Source organism: Rhinatrema bivittatum, chromosome 9 (assembly GCF_901001135.1).
Source record: "Rhinatrema bivittatum chromosome 9, aRhiBiv1.1, whole genome shotgun sequence".
Taxonomy (NCBI): Eukaryota; Metazoa; Chordata; class Amphibia; order Gymnophiona; family Rhinatrematidae; genus Rhinatrema; species Rhinatrema bivittatum.
Window position 1 is genome coordinate 176,131,442 of NC_042623.1, and position 21,317 is coordinate 176,152,758.

General features: G+C 40.3%; 1 protein-coding gene across 3 annotated transcripts in view; it reads left to right on the plus strand.

Annotated features, from left to right (window-relative positions):
- PLCH1 (phospholipase C eta 1) overlaps positions 1–21,317 on the plus strand; it is a 342,167-nt gene that overhangs the window by 165,152 nt on the left and 155,698 nt on the right. For all 3 annotated transcript variants that reach the window (XM_029616576.1, XM_029616579.1, XM_029616578.1), the window contains exons 4-5: positions 4,627–4,870; positions 16,554–16,683. In XM_029616576.1, the coding sequence (XP_029472436.1) occupies positions 4,627–4,870; positions 16,554–16,683 (374 nt within the window). The remainder of the gene's footprint in view (positions 1–4,626; positions 4,871–16,553; positions 16,684–21,317) is intronic.

Here is a 21,317-nt window from a genome sequence, read left to right on the forward strand (position 1 = left end):
AAGAATTGAAATTATCTATATGGCATAGCTTCTCATTTCCCTTTCCATGAAAAGGTAGTACTTCTAAAAAGGCAATAGTCTTAGCAGTGTGTTTTATCTTTCCTAGATTTTGGAAATCTTTTTGTACTTCATGGCAACCAATTCTATCGAGGTCATTGACCCCCAGATGGATGATCACGCTGATATCAATGTTCTTACTTTCTTCTTCAATGACTTGCACTAACTGGTTTGTATTTCTTCTAACTGAGGATCCTGGAAGGCATTTAACTGTTGTCGACATCAAAATGTGCTCCCAAATTGGTTCCTCTGATGATCGAGTCTCCCAGCAGAAGCAGCTTTCTTTTATGACATTTGAATCTGTTGAAGGGCTTCTGCGTGCATTGGGCAACTTATTTATTTATTAATTAATTTTGCTATACCGGCTTTCATGACAAGAATCATATCAAACCGGTTTACATTTAACAATGTGTGTAAGGTAGAGAGAACTCAAACCACAATAACTTTTAGAAATCACTTCAAAATCTAATATTGAGGTTTCTTCATTCTCCAATGCAGAAAAAGCATTTTGTAAGGGTAACAGTGGGGAGAGTGGGTGCCTCTTCATCACAAGCCTTAGTCTGTCAGAGCCCACTGTTATCCAGTTGCCCCTAGGTTTTTGAATCCTGGATGTCCGACATGTCTGGGTAAGTAGGGGTTGATGCATAGGATTCTGTAAATTTGGGGAAGGTGTGTGTGTGTGTCACATGTCTTGTTCTACCAGAGCCAACTGTAAACAATTTTTTTTTGTCCTGGGTTTCTGTAAGCACTGAGGGAGATAGGCGAGGGATACTGGATGGTTCAAGGAAGGGGAGGTTAACTGAATCCTGGACAACTTTTCCCTTAGATGAATCAGCTCCATTTTAATTATAGACTGCTGAAGGCAAAAGGGTCAGCCTTTGATTCTTCAAATAGTAAGCTTTGGGAAATAAGCCTCACAATTGTTGCATTGAAAGAAGGACATTCTGTAATATCACTAATTCCTTAAAATCAAATAGATAAGGTAAAGTAAATTTATTCTCTAGCAAATATTTTTTTTTCTTATAGGGATTTGAAATGAAAATGTGAAAGTATTAGTGTAAGCCAGTAAAGATAAATAGGAAGAATATGAAAACCATTTTTTTTTTTTTTACAAGCAATATGACAGTATAAGTTACAATTATCTGAGCTGAAAGAAATTACTACTAATTGAAGCAAATTATCTAGGAGTCCAGGGAAGAGTATGTAAGAAAGTAAACTCAGGGATGGGTGGGTAGAAGGGTAGGGTAGGAAGGAACTGATCAGTTGCTAAAAGAATAGGCTTTTTTTCCCTCTCAACCCCAGTTAAAAAAAAAAAAAAAAAAAAAGCCTCTTTCTATATCCATACCACATCTGTCTTTCATTTCAGTCTCCAATGCCACTGGGGATATTTTAGACTCTTATCATACAGGAGAACGGCAGGCTCTGCCATCTCTGCAGACGTTGAATGAGCAGTAGTCTCCTCTGCTGTCTGCTTGCATGTGCCATCTCAGTGCCATTGCATTATATCACCAATGGAGGGGACTCCGATTTTCTCTCCATAATTTAGTGTCAAAATTCATGAAAGAAATCTAGCATTCTAAGCCTCTGGTTAGTAAACCTCCAGTGCTTTGGGATTTCAGCATCGTCCTAGCTGGACTCATGAAGCCTCCTTTCAAACCTCTCAAGTTAGTGGACTTGAAGTTCCTCACCTAGAAAATGTTATTTCTCATGGCTATTACATCGGCATGAAGAATTAGAAAATTCTGTGCTCTGGGTACATATTTGCAATACCTGCAATTTTGATATAAAATGGTAAGTTCTATGAACGTGACTGCATTCCACATTACTCAAGCTATGGTGCTGCCAACATTTTTTGCAAGATTGCATGTGTACAAAGAATGGGCTTTTCACTCCTTGGACTTTAAGAGATCCTTACAATATTACCAAACGTTTATTACCATCAAGTATCTCAACTAATTGTGAGTCCTGATCTCAATAAATTGGGAAGATCAGTTACCAAATGAACTGTGTCTAATTGGCTAGCGGACTGTATAGCACACTGTTATAAACTGGCTGGCTTCAGATTATATTCTGTCAAGGCTTGTCAAGTGAGGGCTTTGGTAACTTTAGTGGCTCACCTCAGGGTCTCTTCCATTGAAGACATTTGCAAAATTGTTCACATCTTTCTGTCCCACTACTATCTGATCAGCATGTCCCAAGGAGACAGTAACTTTGGATAGGCATTTCTGTGCAGTCTGTTCACACAGTAATTCATTCTTCACTGGTATGATCTGGGTTGTCTGAAAAAGCAGTTGCTCTTCAATGCAACCCTCAGCTTGTGACTCCCCAGGTATTATGGCTGAGTCATGCCTGCTTGTTGACAGGGAAAGCAAGTTTGTTTACTTGTAAAGGGGATTCTCCATAGACAGCAAGATGAAGCCACCCATTCTTAATACCCATCTGAATCCTTGGAAAATCGTCTAGCTCGCTAAAGCTTACGCTCTGAAAGAGACTGAGGAGGGGCTCACAAGGAGCAATAATGTGCAGGAGCTCCCCTGCATGCTCGGTACTGAGCTCAGAAAGCTGGGTCTGTGTTGGCATTATCAGATATCACCCATATGTTATGGCTAATTTATAGAGAACACTGTTCACAGGTAAGCAAACTTGCTTTCTTTTAAAAATAATCTATACTTCACTGTCCTCTAATTTTAGACAGGAGGTTAATTTTGTAATGGATGAATGAGAGCTGAAACACTAAAACAGTGTTAATTGTACATTGCTAAATAGGTAATTGGATATTCTCTATAAGTTCTTGAAAACTCAAGAAGCAACCTGTGTCAATACAATCGGGATTCCAGAAAGGCTTAAGCCATATAGAAGAGCTCACTGAATCATGCTATTTCCAGTCCAGTGTTTTGAAAATCTAGGTTCTATAAAACAGCATGGGCATCGTGAATAATAGGCCAGTTCTTCAGCCTATCAGAAAGTAACATAGCAGGAAAAAACTAACAGTTGAGAGAGGAACCATGATATCTCTTTCTAAATAAAGCTATGCTGATCAATCCTTCCACTACTACCACCTAACATTTTTTATCCTGACAGGCTGGGCCTCTCCGCGGCAAAATGATACCATTTTTAATTGGTTAGGAAATTATATTTCTCATTGCTATGCAGGTCTGACCTTAGAAAGGTACATCAAGGTCCATGCTATTATGGCTATGGTGACATTGGTTGACAGTCTGAGGTCTGCCTCCGTAGAAGAGATTTGCAAAGCTGTGTCATGGATTTCAGTTCACACATTTCACCAGTCACAGTTCTCAAAATATGACCTTTCATTAGGAGGATGTATGTTCTACTATTTGTGAAGTAGAGCCCAAGTCCCTTCGGTTTCTGTAGATTTTCAGATGGTCATCCCTGGAATCTATTACTACTTAACAATTCTGCAGTGCTACTAGATGTACACAGCGCTGTACAAATACATAAACAGTCAGTCCCTGCTCCATGGAGCTTACAATCTAGTTGAGAGACACAGATAAGAGAATAATAGAAATTATTTGTCTTAAGTATTAAAATAAAAACATGTTTAACATGGGAGGCCAAGGTCAGGATGAGTCGGGGTTTCTGGATTTAAAAGCATATTTAATGGTTAAGAAAAAAGTCAAAAGGGAAGTATTCCAGTACAAAATAATTTCACCCATTGGTGGTATTCATATAGTAACATAGTAAATGATGACAGAAAAAGACCCAAATGGTCCATCCAGACTATCCAACAAGTTGTTTAGGGTAGTAATTACCACTCCAGGTTACCCCCATGCCTTCTCCTAAAGTTAACACAGGTTACACCATTTCTTTATTTATATGTCTAGTTTTGTTCCCTTTTTATTTGAAGACCACCCTGAGTGTGTCATTAGAAAAAAAAATGTAATTGCTTACCTGTTTTTGCTGTCTTCTGATGACAGCAGTGGAATGAAATGCACAACCCACTCACCTCCCTGCTCGTGGTGTTCAAATTCCACTTAGACACTTTTTCTGAATATTAGTAAACTGAGGAACCTTGTATATGTCCAGAATGTTTTCCTAGACAACTCCGGAGGACTTATCTGAAACTAGTATGAGACGATCAAATGATCCATCTGTATGGTTCATTGTACTGTTTGTCATCGGAGAAGACCAGATACAGACAAGCAGGTGCAATTGTTATCTATAAAACTGCTTTGTTTCCCACCTCTGTGCCAGAGGAGTTGATAGGAGGTTTATGCTGAGAAATGCTTCTTCTTTCCAGTCAAGAAATCTAGTTTTTCTCTTATGTTCAAACATTTGTGAGAGGCATTGTTTTTAAAACATTTTATCAATATCGACACTGATCTTTTCATGTTAATATTCATATGTTGTCTTTTTAATATCATATATAAACTTTGATATTCATAATTAAATTGATGATCTGAAATATTTTTGGTGCTCACATGTGAAATTATCCTGTCTATTGTAAATGTGCATGAAGCATTCAATGCAGTTTGAATAAAAAGAGCACTTGTTTTATGCAGTGTAAGGCGGAAAATTAAAATCTGTATTGCATTCTTTTTTTTCCAGTCATTATTGATTCAATTTATAAAGTCACTGAAGGACGTCAATCAGAATTATTTCATCGCCATGCTGAAGGGAACTTTGACCCTAGTTGCTGCTTTACCATATATCATGGGAACCATATGGAGTCCGTTGATCTGATCACTTCTAATCCAGAAGAGGCTCGAACTTGGATTACAGGGCTAAAATATTTGATGGCTGGAATTAGTGATGAAGATTCTCTTGCTAAAAGACAAAGAACTCATGATCAATATCCTTTTCAAAACTTCATATCATTCTGTTAGTATGTTCCTGTACATGTAATTGTAGAATTATCTTCGAAGAAGAGAGAAAATTTTACTTGCACAGTTGGAAAGAAAGCTGTTTTCAATCTTGCCATTATGTATTGTAAATTTTTAGTTTGGGCTTGATATACTGAGCTGCTTTTTCTCATAGGCACGAAATGACAAAAAGCTTTATTGAATCGGGACCAGTGTTAGAATTCATTTCATATATGGTAAATATGGATTGACACTGAGACTTAGTGGAAAGACATTGACCTTGTGGCGAGGCTGAGGAAACAGTTACTTTCTAAGACCATAGTGCCCTCCCAAGAAGATTAGTATGTATTTGCTGTCTGACTTTCTCCCCAAACCAGAAGGAAAATGCCTTCACATTGACTATGTACTATGATCTATTGCCTTCTAAAAGGGCAGTAGATTATTTTCAGTCATATGATCTTCTCTAACCCAGTCAATAATCCTGTTACAAATCTTCAGTTTCATATGTATTTATATTGTGTGTGTTGTGTGTGTGTGTGTATGTATATCTTTATATATATATATATATATATATATATATATATATATATAAACAAATTGGTACTATATCAAAACAAAAGGCTTCCTCACAGTATGTGAATACAAAATAGTATGCAAGAGTATACCCATACAATATTCATAGAGAATGCATATCTTTTATTCTGTTATACATACTTAAAACTATTAAATAACAAGAGGCAGGACCTACATATTTAAATGCCTATATTACAGTGCTATACCCATATTATAATCACATGCATGCCATTCACTCTCAAACACTCATAACACAAACACACTGTCATAATCTCTCTACTATAGGTCAAAACTATTAGGATTACCAATAAGTGCTTCTTTAACAATGCTAAGCTCGCAACTTAAAATATAATATACTACACAAACAATTCATCAGTGTATAGAGAAGTATTTTCAGAACTACACTCACTGCTATATTTTAAGTTATATAACCAAAGATATACTATTCTTAAACAAAATTTTTCAGTAGCATATTGTCCATAAAACAGTCTCATGTGTATTGAAAGACTTCTTGGGAAAATTGAATTGTTGTATTCCTTCTGAGTGCCATACTACCCACGTCATACTCCCAACCAAAGGTCTTTGTTTCGCCTATAATAAGGCTTCATCGGGGGTTCTTGTTTGCCATGGGAAATCTATTCCAATGATACATCGACTGATGTCAAGCTTGCAGTATCTTTGAATGTCCAATTTCTGATGTGATGCTCATTCAAGTGACAAGTTTCAACACTGTAAAATATCTGAAAAGGACGAGTTATACCCTCATTACAATAATGTCTCGCTTTAAGCTATATTAGCTAAAGAGTTCAAAGATTACAAATCTTCAAAAGTAATTTTATGTGGTAGTGTCCTATTTTCTTATTGGTATGCCAAATACCTTCGTTAATCTTTAAACTGTATGTTGCCACTGTTGACAAAGCAAAAATACAAATTACTTAATGAATTCAAAAAGCCTTTTCCTTACAACCTCTCAACTGGAATGAAATAATAATTAAATCAAATTTGCAATACCCCTCAATATGTTACAAAGAAACTGCACATTATCTTACACCAGTGTCGAGACAATACCACCTCCTAATTGAAAGTAAGCTTGTATCCGGTCATTATACTGGAAGCTTCTTTAACTGCAGCCCGTTAAATACTCAATAACTATCCTGTAATTGATGGAGGGCCTCTCGCACATATTGATCAACATTTTGCACCACCACTCCATCTCCTTTATTTGCTGGATGAATAACGATATTGGGATCATTGTGTAATGACACACAAGCTTGTCTTTCTTTTTTTAGTAAACTTGTTATGGGAAAAATGTCATGTATTCTCCATTATACTCACACCCTTCAGGATCAGAGTTTTAAAAGCAGCCACTATGGGATCTGGGAGCTCTGGTGGAACCCAAGAGGACTTAGGAGCAAACCAAGCCAGTTACAATTCTCTGGGACGCTTTGCAAAATGTAATGCAATCTTCAATTTCCAAAAAAATTATGTAAATAAGTTTGTACATTAAAGGAATCATAGCAACAAGTAGGTATAAATGAAAGACCTTTCTGTAAAATGGCTATCTCAATACAAGAAAGCTGTCTGGAAGATAAGTTTAAAACACTGTTATTTACCGTTGAGATCTAGGAATGCATTTGGACTGGTCTAAATGTGGTTGGGCCACACCCCAAACTGTCTGTCATGGATCTCTGGTGTATGATCTTCAGGAGGTGTGTTGCATATCTAAAAAAGGTTGGTCATTTTGTAAATTATTTGCAGAGCCAGTGGGAACATTGAATTGTGCTGTTTAACTGCTTCCCTGCACTGTTTCTGAAGGGAAGTCCTCATCAGAGGAATTGTTAAAAGAACTGAACGTGCGAAATTTGGCATGCCATTTATTGCTGTTCAATCATAGACAAAGCCTGGGAATCATAAGATTCATCCCTTTTTTATTTTGATTGATTTCAATTCATTATGAAATTGGTTCAATTGTGTTTGTAGTGATGCAAGTTTTTGTGAAAATATATCTCCTTCCATAGTTTTTTGAGGTAATCTAGCTATCGGTGGTAGTAGATATTAAAAACATTAAGTCATGCAAATATTTATTTAGAATTGTATTCCATTTTTAATAGTTTTAAGAATAAGATTTACATTATATATGAATATTGTATAGGCATATTCTTGCATACTATTTCATATATATATATATATATATATATGTGTGTGTGTATGTATATATATATGGGATCAGTAACCATTATATAAAAGCCTTGATTCAGTCATTTGTCTTCATAGACAAATGAGACTAAATTCAGCCACACGTGGGTGATGTTACCAGACAACGTAGATGTTGATGGTCTCTCAGATGTCTTTCTGAGTATGCACATGTATTCCTTTGCAGCCACCACTGCGGGAGTTTCCTCAGTCATTTTTCTTCCACTTAAGTAAAAGGATTTTTTGCTCTATCTTAGGCCACTTAGTGTATTTTCCAAGTTTTGCATTTTTGATGTGTTGTTATTTTTAGTGTTTTTCTTTTTCTTTTAATTAGTGAGTGTCCTCATAAAAGGAAAAAAAAATGTTTCAAATTATACATGACATGCAAACATAAGATGTTCAGTCTCCATTACTATGAGCCCATGTCTCCTGTATGAATGTTGCTGCAGGTGCTAACTGATCTAAGAACCAGATAATTTATGATACAAAAATTTGCACCTTTGTGAGGTAGTTAATCAGCTTGAATATAGCAGCATAATGGTTTAAAAGATTTAATACGGTAGATAAGTTATCTTAAGTTTTACAGAGCAAAGCACTGTTATGAAATTAAGCAAATATTCCTGCATTCACTCATTTCCTAGCACCTGGAAAGATGAATTCAGAACCAGTGGGTTGTGCACCTCTACCAGCAGATGGAGACTGAGCAAACCGATGTCACAGTATATATACTCCTGCAGTGACATTAGCCTGCCAGTATTTTCTGTCTCCAGCAGATGGTGGACGTTCTTTTCCCTATCCGGGATTGCTTCAAAGTTTACAGGAGAAATAATTGGAGTTTTAATTTGCGGAGATGCCAAATGCTCCCTCTCCCAGTTGAGAATTCCTGAGGTGATTTCCATGGTCCCACAGATGAGAACCTTTTCTCATCTGGCGCTGATTAAAACAGCTGAAAGGCAGCGGGTGCAAGAAGCTGAGTGCAGCAGTGACGGTATATGCTCTCCCCCCCCCCCCCCTCCCCTGCAGCTGGAGACCATCTCTGTTCTCAGCCGGGAAGGGCTGAGCTCAGGTAATGTTTAAAAAAAAAAGAAAGAGGAGAAAGACAGAGTTAGAAGGGTTATTTGTAGGCCTTCCCCTTCCTCCGGTCTCTGTGCTCGGTGCGCTGTTCCAACGTTCATTCCTGCTCCCATGGGAGGTTAAGGGACTTGAGCAGCCTGGGTGGGCTAAGCCCCACTGTTACGTTTTCTTTTCTGTGCGCCATGTGGTAGGTTACAATGGCGTTTTCATACGTTTTTTTTTCTGCACATTAGGCTGCCCTTTTCAGGACCATCGGTGCATGCGGTGCGTCTAGCTGTGCTTCCGAGTTGTGTGCCCAGTTTCTTTTGGGGGCGCTGCCTGTGCGCACAGTCTGAGATGCATTGGTTGAAGCTTAAGTTTGGTGCGGCAGAAGTATGCCTAGTTTTGCAACGCCTAGCCTTGGGACCCCTAAATTTTTTGCGCCTAATTTTTGAAGAGTGAATTCAGCTGGACGCATACCTTCAGTCGCCTGTTTGTTTATTTATTTATTTATTTGTTTATTTAAAATTTTTATATACCGGCATTCATGTTGCAAACACATCATGCCGGTTTACATATAACAGGGGTGTACAGTGAACAATTCAATAACCTATTTGTGTAGAAGGAAGCAGTTACAAATAACAAGGTAAAAGAACTGGGAGGAGAGAAGAAAAGGGAGAGAATAACATTAGGTATAGGTATTTACATTAGTAATAACATTTTTACATGTGGAAGTGGTAGAATCTGGCTGAATAGAATTAAGTGTCAGTTAAGTGTACTGACAGACTAATGGCACCTGTGACTAAGAAACATAAGCCCCCTTCTCTCTGTGCTGCCTGTCATATTCAGGTGTCTCAGCCTTGAGTGCCTTCTAACTTGTGCCAGCGCTGCTTAGAAGCTCAGGGAGAATTATCTTCCTCTGATTTTACTAAGCCTGGTGTTCCCAGCCTGATGATTGCCTGGGTAAGGACATGTCCTTACCCAGGCAATCATCAGGCTGACCTTTGAACTCCCTTAACTGATTCGTCAGCGGGGGATAGTAGATCAATGGGCGCAGTTTTCTGCACCTGAGTACCATCCTTTCATGCAAAAATTATGGTTGGAGTTTTTTAGTAACAATGTGAAGATCCTGTTCATTCTTCCTTCTTTGCTCATGGAATCTGTTTTAGAAATGTTTTCTGCTATTTCACTATATCAGAAGATACTTCTGATTCCTCAAGTGTTGTCATGGGAGCCTCAACTTATTATCTATAATTCTGGGAATGATTCTCATTTGTCTTACAACTCGTACTCTTACTGTTTTTTTGAGTAGTCAACAGGGTTGCTTTCAGACTCTTCACCATAGCCAACTAGGACTACTACTGCATCAGAGGACATGACCTACCCTGCCTTCCTTCCAAAAATGGCAGAAGCTATTCCATTCAAGTTAGAGGAAGAAGTGCAATGAAAGGAAGACTTTCAAAGTGTTTTGAAATACAGAAACTATGCAAGCTATTGCTATCCCAGTGCAAAAAAACATTTACTTTATTTAAAACATTTTATATACTACTCCATTGATCAAAAAAATCATACTAACAGTACAGTGTAATTTAATCACAGTAATAACTCATAAATTAACAAAAACTCCTTAACATCAACATAATAAAAATATAAAAATACACATCAACAATCAAACCCAGAAAACAAAATAAAAATACATAATTCAATCAAAACTAAAACCATAGACAAGTCGATAAAAATCAGAGCCAGCGTTTGCAAAATCACAGTCAGCATTTGCACTATCCCAACCCCATCTATTACCTCTAGAGCCATCTTTTCTTACTAACTGTCTACTTCTAGGGAAGAGCTACATCTTCAGCTTCTTTTGAAAGATGAGAATTCTTCTTTTGTCTAATATCCACTGGAAGCTTATTCTAAAGGTGGGAGCAATGACTAAAAATGTTTTAGCCTAATCCGAGCATTCCACACTAACTTAAATGATGGCACGTCACTTAACACCCCTGGATGCTTCTTTACCCCAAAATTTAGTCTCTACATTCACAGCATGGATAAGACATAATTTTAGCAGCAAGAAGGTCTTCCTCCAGATGTTTCTACAATTTTAAATGGAAAAGGTTTTCTATTTGGCGTACATCTCAGAAGGAGTATCCATTCAAATTTTTGACTTCAACATTACTTTGGTATCTGCTCAGTCTCTTTAAATCAGTATAAAAGAGTGACTCCATCAGAATTCACTTAAGTGCTATTGTGGTGTATCACCAACATCCAGAAGGTCTTTCAGCTTTTTTATCCCATAGTGGTGAAATTCATTAAAGACCTCTACCATCTTCATCATCATATTTTGGTTCCCCCTATTCAATGGGATCTCAGCGTAATATTTTCTAAAGAAATGTATCCTGCTTCTGAACCTTTAGCATCAATGGTCTTTAAATGTTTTTCTTGGAAAGTGATATTTTTGATAGTGATAAACTCAGCCCGCAAATTGAGAGAGATCAGGCCTTAATAGTACACGTATCCTATACGCAAATTTTCAAGAGTAGGATAGTATTGAGAACTCATTCTAAGTTTATATCTAAAGTAGTTTCGCATATTCATTTGAATCGATCTTTGGTACTACTAGCATTTTTTCTGAAAACTCATTCCAACAAATCTGAACAAACTCTTCATACCTTGGACTCTAGAACAACTCTATTATTTTACTTGGAAATGTTCAAATCTTACAGAAAATCTCCTCAACTGATCCTTTCTTTGTCGATAAGCAGGCTGAATTAGCCATTACACGTGGAAGAGGAATGTTTTTCTTAGTCTTGGAATACCCAGAGTTATCATAAGCAACATGTTTGGAGCTGCAATGAGAGGATACCCCTGAGAGTGTCGACAGGGTTTGTGGAGCCTGGGATGAAGATTGGAGTCCAAGTTGCATCGAGTGTATTACAGTAGAATGCATTTTGAACGATGTCCAGCATCAAAGCATCATGTGTCAAAAGCATTGAGAGTCCATGTATTGAGTACATTGGTGCACTGTGCATCAGGTGTACAGTGTGTCAGGCTTTGGGTGCATCAGAATTCTGTGCAGCGATGCATTGTGCATCAAAAAGGCTAACAATGCTCCCTGCATTGATGATGCTAGATACATCATGTCATTTGTGCGTACGGCGGCTCCTCCAAGTGGTGGTACTTTTACATTTGACACCTGCTGCCCAGTTTCACTTGACCTCGAGGCTTTGGTATGTGCTAATGGGAGGAAAGCTTACTATAGCTCCAGACAAACTGACCACAGCCCTTCTATCTTGACTGCTCTGGAGCACTGCAACTGCAGGGGATATACAATAGTTTGTCTAATCATGGTCAGATCCTAAGCACTTTTGTAATAGAGTTGGTGCTCATTGGTGATGGACATAATATGGCTACAAATACAGTTTTTAAAGCCATTGACTGTGCCTTTCTTCTTCCCTGACATTACTGAGAAGGCTGGAGAGGAGGGGGTTCTAGAAGAATCTATCTCCTATCTGATATAGTCTTCTTTGGAACTTTTCTTTTTTGGAGTTTTTTTTGGTAGCACTGAAAAGTGATGTTTATGGGTGTTGCTGGGGCAGCAATAAAAGAGAAGGAAAAATGAGTTTAAAGAAAGCATATGGTAAACTTTTGAAGAAGAGACAAAATGCATGCCCATACTTTATCTCAGACAAAAAATGACTGAGGAGGCTCATGAGGCAATACCCATATGGGAACTCCTGCACATACTCAGTAGAGCTCAAAGTTTGGATAGACAAGGCCATTTGGTGCCGCCGGATGAATTCACCCATATGTAATGGCTAATTCATCCTGCTATCTATGAAAGCACTGTTTACAGTAAGCAAACTTGCTTTTCCTATGACCAAATTAAGCAAGGCCTATCAGTTAAAAAAACCCAAAACAAACAAACCCCTCTTTACTTGGCTTTCTCACTGTATTTTCCTCTGCTAATTTACCTTTCTAATAAAATGAAAGCTCATCAAAATCAAGTGACTTCAACTTCAGTAGCATGCCTTTGCACTGTATCAGTTCAAGGGAACTGCAGAGCAAGCATCTGATCAAGCATTACTGTCTCAAAGAGGACTCTTGCAAGGATGGTAGTTTTGGTTAGACATTTATTAAAAACTTACCGGTATTTAACTAGGAGCTTCTATTGTACCCTCAACTTGAGAATCTCCTGCACATCATTAATAACGTTCAGGGTATTAGAACGCCTCTCTCACATTTCACATTTCCCCTGTCCCTCCTTTTTTGTATGGTAATCATACTTAAATCCATAAGTCTCATCTCATGGGGTTTTTGGTGCAGACCCAGCACCATTTGGTAGCCCTTCTCTGGACAGCTTCCACTCTCTGTATCCTTCTGGAGGTATGGCCTCCAGAACTGGACACAATATTCCAGGCAAGGTCTCACCAACAATCTGTACAGTGGCATAATCACTTTTTTACTACTAGTTATGCCTCACCTATTATACTCTAGTATCCTTTCAGCTTTGGCTGCTGCCTTGCACAATTTTTTGCTTCTTTGGAATTATTGGAAATATCACCCAGAGGTCTCTCTTCTGTTTCATGACCAATGGTATTTCTCCTCTTCTTGTGTACCATTCCCTAGGATTTCTACACCTCAGATATATATGACTCCATTTTTGTATCGAAACTTAGCGGTCAAGAAGTGCTTCTCCTAGCATGTTCTTCCTCAGATGAGTCCACTGTGTTGCAGATCTTGGCATCGTTCATTAAAAGTTTAACTTTTGTATTCACAATCCTTCTATACTATTGCTCACAAAGATATTGAACAGAACTGGCCCTGGACTAATCCCTGAGCTGCTCCACTAGTCACCTTTCTTTCTTCAGAGTGAGCTCAATTTGATACCACACTCTGTCATCTATCCCTCCAGCAATTCCTAATCAAGTCCACCACCTTAGTTCTCATCCCCAGACTACCTCTTCTTAATAAGTACATATTGAGGACTTTACTGAAATCCAAGTACACCACCTCCAGTGCCCATCCCCAATTCTAGTCACCGAATCGAAGGAATCTGTTGGATTTGAATGACACAACCTACTTCTGGTGAAACAATGCTGCCTTGGATTCTGCAAACAAAACATTCAGGATGCTTTAACTATCCTTCAGAAGAGACTCTATTAATTTTCCAACCACCATTTCAGATGGACTAGCCTATAATTTCCATGTAAATAAGAGATTGCTAAACAATTATCAATGAAAGAGTATTAGCCAAAAATAGGTGAGCAACAAGATTAACTATTGTAATGAAAAATTGACTAGGGAAATAACAGGAAACAATCTAGTAGACCAAATGAGCTAATTTTCCATCAGGGAGTAAGTTAGAGTGATTATTTTTAATGAGACTTAAGTTTCAATTAATCAAGAATTTTTTAATTTCAGTTCCTTAATGCAACAGTAAATCAAATACATAATTACTTAGTATAACATGCTAGTAACATAGTACAAGCAAAGAGAAACTCTGAGCTGCTAGCTGCACCAGCAATCCATATAAATACCACAAAAACCATGTATTAGTATAAAATGTAAAAACAAGTGAATATAGATGAGTACTAGGGGAAAGTGATGATGTCATATTCCCCCTATTTAATTTATTTTGCACTGAAGTTAGATGATAATATGCACATGGATCATCTTTTTACCTTTATTCCATTTCCAATTATTATTTTTATTTATTTAAAACTATTTATTAATCATTTCCCCTGCTCCAGTCGGAGCTGTCATTAATTGTTCTGTATTAAAATACGGGTGTGATTTTGTACATGACTGGTAATGTACAAGGTCATATAAGGACAAATAATGCATTGCAAATTTTTAATTGGAATAAAAAGTGTAATTTAATGTGCCCCTCAGGAAGATTACATGACTTAATACTATTTATGGACCTTGTCTAGAAAGCACAGTATTTAGTGGGATTGATCATTGCTAACTGTAGAATACAGCTGGATGAATGCATTAGATTACAAAAGGCATTTGTAGCAATCTATAATGGTTATGGGTGGAAAGAGAACAGAAGCTCACATTGAAAGACTTGCATTTGCTAAGATGTTAGGAGCTTCATGAATTTGTACTCTGTATACTTATTAATGGATCTGATGCTGTGCCTGTGTGCTGATTTTACTTCAGAACTGACTGACTACTCTAAAACCTGTTCTTGTTAACAGGATAAGTGGCTGGAAGACTAAACGTACAGTGATCTGGCAGCAGTGCAGGGTAGACTTGACATAGGACCTGATTCACTAAATTTTTCTTACTATATAGTCACAGAATGGGGGGGGGGGGAAAGCCGTGGTGAATCAGGCCCATGGTTATTTAGCTGGGTTAACTGAAAGAAGACCTGAGATCCATCAGATTCATCCTTTTCGTTGCTTAGCATATTTCCTTACATGGTAATCCAAGGGAAGATATACAGTATATTTCATCTGTAACCAAATTTTGCAACAGTGAAAAACTTTCCTTCCTGACCATGCTAATAGTGTTCAGCTCAGAACTGCTGCATTAGTACTTTTCTCTAGCATGTAACTATGTAATACCCACCAGTATCTTTTTTTTTTTTTCCTATAAAAACGTGTTCAGTATGTTTTGGCATTCATTTAGGGTTGTAGACATAAATACTTCTGCTTGCAAAGTGTTTCATATTTTTAATATTCTGAGTAAAAAGAAATCCGTTTAAGATAAGAGGGAAATCTTCATCTCCTTTATAAGTAACTATTGCCAACATTTATATTGAATAAACCCCCACTTCCTCAAGCTTACTGTAGTCGATGGATTTTTTAATTAAATGTTATCAAGTGCACTTAGTACATTTTAGATAGTCCTAGTTGGCTATGGTGAAGAGTCTGAAAGCAACCCTGTTGACTACTCAAAAAAACAGTAAGAGTACGAGTTGTAAGACAAATGAGAATCATTCCCAGAATTATAGATAATAAGTTGAGGCTCCCATGACAACACTTGAGGAATCAGAAGTATCTTCTGATATAGTGAAATAGCAGAAAACATTTCTAAAACAGATTCCATGAGCAAAGAAGACGTGACGTCACGACGTTTGGCGTGACGTCACATCTTGAGCAGCCAATTGAATGCACAGGGGCCGCTTTCCCCCGTGCTGGCATCCATCTTCCCCCGGGAGGCAGGGGAGCCATGATACCTTCTTCAGATGGCCGGACGGCTGCAAAAAAAGTAAGTCCGATCGGGGATGCAAAAGTAAGTTGCTTCGCCGCTTCTCCCCTCCTCCCGGAGCAGGGCTGCTTTCGCGCCCTGCTTCGGGAGGAGGGGAGGGGGGATTGGCAGTCCCGACTTCCTGGTATCTGTCATTTCAAATGACATTTGAAATGACAGATACCAGCGTGGCGTGAAGCGTTAGGCCCGCGCACCCAGGATACTGTATAGGCGCTCTATCTAGTAAAATGGGTTGCGCGGGCCTAAGGCTTCATGGGCCCTTCTTAGACGCGGTTTACATTTACATAAAATTAGTGTTCAGGATCGAGCGGTAGGTGAGCTGCACTGTGCGTGCGGCAACCGCGGGTGCCGCAGGCACTAACGCAGCTCTTCCTACCGCTCGGTACTGGATAGACCTGTGTGTTCCTTCTGTCTTTCTAACCTTTTTCCTTTCTCCTCTGTGGCTGATCCTGGAACAATTTCAGTATCCTGTGCTTTAGAATCAAACATTAGATGATCAACCTAGTGTAGAAAACTCCAACTATTGTGTTGTGAAAATGTGAGAGCCGTGTGATTCATCAGATTACGATTAAAGTCTATAACAAAAGAAAAAGCTGTCACTTTGAGTGGTGTAAATGTTTCCTTACATATCTGCACATGGGTGAAACAGACCTTTCAGGAAGCTGACAAGAACAGGGATGGCTTGTTGAATATTGAAGAGATCTACCAGTTGATGCATAAACTAAATGTGAATCTGCCTCGAAGAAAAGTCAGGCAAATGTTTCAGGTTGGTGTCTTTCCTTTTTTTTGTGTGTGCATATACTTGTTACAGAATCTGAGGGGAGGTCTGTGATCACCGAGGTTTGCATAGGTAAGAGCACAGTTCATTACAGGAATAAATTTGAAACTGTCAGCTATGAAAAAAAAAAATTCTGAAAGAAAGCCTCAAGCAATGTAATTTCTAGTTAAATTATAAACTTTTCATTTTAGTCAGGCTAACATTAAAATCTTGGAAAGTAGTCTACAGAATGCAGTTGGTGATGCTTTCCATCATGCTGCAGTGCTGCTATTGGGCCAGCAAGCATCACTGGAGAAAAGTGTTCTATATGTGGCCCACTGCTAAGCTTGCTTTGTCTGAGTTTCAGTTCTGACAGCTGGTATGAGAAGAGTACATGCCCAGTAGCAGCAAAAAAATAGTACAGTATAATAAATTCTTTCTTTTAAGATCTTTATCTATTGCACAATGAATAGGTAGAACACTGGTAAATCATATGATGGGAGACATATATGCAATAGGGATGGGCAGTTGATTTTTGTGAAACAGACAATCACAACAAAATTGTCTATTTCGTCTCATTTCAGGGGGACTCAGAAAATGAAGGAAAAATCCCCCCAAAAATTTTGTTCTAAATCAAAATTTTTGTGTTACTGCGCAGAAATGCTGTAACCACATAGTAACTGGTATTCTCACAGGACAAGCAGGATGGTAGTCCTCACATATGGGTGACATCACAGGATGGAGCCCAATCACAGAAAACTTCTGTCAAAGTTTCCAGAACTTTGATTGGCCCCTACTGGGCATGCCCAGCATGGCACTAACCCTGCAGCCAGCAGGGGTCCCCCTTCAGTCTTCTTTTTTCCGTGCAGCTGTAGCCTCGCGGTAAAGGATCTCTGAAGAGATTCATGACAGGAATTTTCCTCACAGAATTACTAAAACTTAAATTGCCCCACAGGGGTCCCTCCTCTAACTTTTCTCAGTCCGCGGTACTCCAGTAAGTTTTTACCCGTTTCCCGTCGATTACTGTCGAGTTTGGCCTTCGTGGCCTACTGGCTGTACCGCGGCTAATTTTTTTTCATAGCCATGGCAATCGGGGTTTCGTCGGTGCCCAGACTGTACCCGCACCATGTCTATCACAGACCCCCATAAAGTCTGTGTAATGTGTTTAGGACGTGAGCACGATGTCTTGACCTGCACCAAATGTGCCCTAATGACACTGAAGGGTCGCAAGGCCAGAATGGAGAAGATGGAACTTCTCTTCCGTGCTCAAACCCCAACTCCGTCCATTGCATCGACATCGTCAGAACTGGCACTGTCGACTTTGCGCCAGCATCGACCGGTGACCGACTGGCATCGACAACTTCTCGGCCATCGACACCCTCTACTCCCCCTCAGAATCGAGGGGATCGAAGCAAGAAACATCGCCATCGACACCGTAAGACTCGGACCATCGAGGAAGCGAAATCATCGACCTCGCCATCGTCCGAGCCACAGTCGAAGAAGCCCCGTCCAGGAAAGGCACCAACCATTCCTGCGACCGGGTCTCCAAGGCAACCCTCACCTGATCGGGGATTGGGAGCTGCGACTCCGCCTTTAACGGTGGTCCCTCCGGCTATGCCTCTGCCTCCTTCTTCTGTTCCGGAGCCGGGGCTACTTGCTCTGGGTCTCCGAGAAGAACTGGACTGGATAGTTCAGGAGGCCATCGACAAGGCACTGCAACATCTTCAGGTTCCTCCAGCACCGACACCGGCACCAACTGTGGAACCGATCATCGATCCGATTCCGGCAGCATTGGCACCGCTGCTATCCAGGATGGAAGCCCTAATGGCCGCCTTTCCATTGATGGATCTCGGGTCTCCAATGGCTCCGATGCCCTCCCCACTGACAGTGTCATCGGGAGGAGAAACACCGTTCCGCATTCCTCCATCCGGAGTTATGCCTCAGCCATCGATGCCTATATGTTCCTCGCCACCAATCCAACCATCGGTGCCGATATGCCCATCAGTGCCACAGAGTCATCCATTGGCGCCCTCGATGCCTATACCAGTGCCTTCGATGCCATTGTTGGTGCCTCCGATAATTCCTCCGATTACTTCGGAGCCTAGCCCAGGACCTTCAGGTATCCAACCACCCTGTCCCCCTCTACTTCCTAGAGGAAAGGGGGTTGATCCTTATGATACCTGGGGAGATGATACCTCATCAGCCACTGATGACTTACCTTCACCACCTTCACCCACTGAGAGTAGAAAAAGTTCTCCTCCAGAGGACCTCTCATTTAAAAACTTTGTGTAGGAAATGGCTGAATTGGTTCCTTTTCAATTGCAGATGGAACAGGATGATAGGCACCAGATGATGGAGTTGCTCCAATTCCTGGATGCCCCCAAGGTAATACCCTCTATTCCCGTCCACCAGGTGGTTCTTGATCTCCTCAAAAAGAACTGGGAAAATCCAGGAACAATTGCTCCAGTACACAGGAAAGCTGACACTACTTATTTAGTACAGTCAGCCCCAGGTTTTCAGAAGTCACAGCTTGATCACCACTCGGTCGTGGTAGAGTCTGCAGAAAAAAGGGCAAAAAGGTCAAAACCTCACTTGTCTCTACCCCTCCTGGTAAGGAACAGAAATTCCTAGACAACATTGGTCACCGAGTATTCCAAGGGGCCATGCTCATCTCCTGAATTGCTGCCTATCAGCTTTATATGACCCAATATAACAGGGTCATCTTTAAGCAGATACAGGACTTCTCAGACTCCCTGCCTCATCAATTCCAAGACCAACTACAAACCCTTGTAAGCAAAGATTTTGAGGCAGGCAAGCATGAGATCAGAACATCTTATGACATTTTTGACACCTCTACCAGAGTATCTGCAGCTGCTATTTCGGCGAGACTGTGGGCCTGGCTCAAGTCTTCTGACCTTCGCCTTGTGTAGGAGATAATCTGTTCGGTGAACAGATCCAATGGACGGTGGCCGAATTAAGACCATCATGAGACCCTTAAACAGCTCTCTTCGATGCCTTCCAACTTCTCCTCAAAGCAGCCCTTTAGAAAGGACTCTAAGGAGTCGTTCTACTGTCCAAGAAAATCCTACCCGCCACCAGCCAGATCCCGTGCTACGAGACTTTATCAAAAACCTCAGTCTCGCCAAACCCAAAAACAAAAACCACAAGCAGCTCCCCAGCCGGGGCCTGCTTCAGGTTTTTGACTTCCACTTGGAGAGCAGCAGCCAGATTCCTCTGTCGCACATACCAGTGGGAGGCTGACTGTGCCACTTCCACAACATGTGGCATTCAATCACATCCGACCAATGGGTATTGGCAATCATTGCTTAGGGTTACCATCTGAACTTTCTCGCCCTGCCACCGGACTCCCCACCTCTGCAGACGTGGAGAACGTCTGACCATTCCATTATTCTGGATCAAGAGGTCTCCCTCCTTCTCCAGTCAAGAGCAATAGAACCTCTCAGCAAGGCCTAGGGTTCTATTCCCGGTACTTTCTAATCCCCAAAAGAATCGGGGGGCATCCGTCCTATTCTAGACCTACGTGCCCTCAGCAAGTAACTCCAGTGAGAAAAGTTCAAGATAGTCACCTTGGGCTCGCTTCTACCTCTTCTACAAAGAGGAGACTGACTCTGCTCTCTGGACCGATATAGCCCGACTCTGGCCGAGTTTCGCCACTTATGACAGCTGCCTCAGGGGCTTAAATGTACACTTGTGGAGACCCGTATTCAGAAGTGGACTGTAAGAGCATTAATGACATCTGCTGCATGATATGACCAGTGTAATTGTTGAATCCAGGAGCGATTAGATACATCGTATTTACAAGAATAAGATTGACTGTACAAGCGATAAGATCTAATACTGTTGCGGATCAGACAGACACAAACACATTTAATAAACAAGTACATGACTTGTTCCAAAATCAAGAGTCCATGATTGTACATTTAAGCCCCTGAGGCAGCTGTCATAAGCGGCGAAACTCGGCCAGAGTCAGGCTATATCATTCTTTTACGTCTCCACTTCAATAAAGGAATTGAAAAAGACTAAAGGCATCTATCTCCTTTGTATTTCCTAATGGCTTTCATTGATCGCCTACCTTTGTGCTTTTTGGGATCTGTTCTCTGGACCTCCAGGATGCATACACTCATATTGCGATAAGTCCAGCTCATCGCAAATACCTGAGATTCCTAGAAGGCCTCAAGCTCTATCAATACCGAGTGCTTCCATTAGGCCTAGCATCGGCTCCACGAGTCTTTACAAAATGCCTCATAGTCGTCGCAGCATTCCTCAGGACACAAGGTGTTCACGTCTACCCCTATCTGGATGACTGGTTAATCAGGGCTTCCACTCAGCAAGCTGCTCTGTCGTCCCTCAGTCTAACTTTACACACTCTAATTTCGTTAGGGTTTCTCGTCAGTTACGACAAATCCTATTTAGTCCCATCTCAAACCTTATCGTTCATTGGTGAAGACTTGGACACCTTACAGGCAAAGGCTTTCCTGCCTCGACAACGAGCACTGATTCTCGTGTCTCTTGCTCACCAACTGCAGTCTCAAAACGCTGCGACTGCACTCCAATTTCTCGTCCTCCTGGGACATATGGCATGCTCAGTCCATGTCACACCAATGGCCCGCTTGGCCATGAGG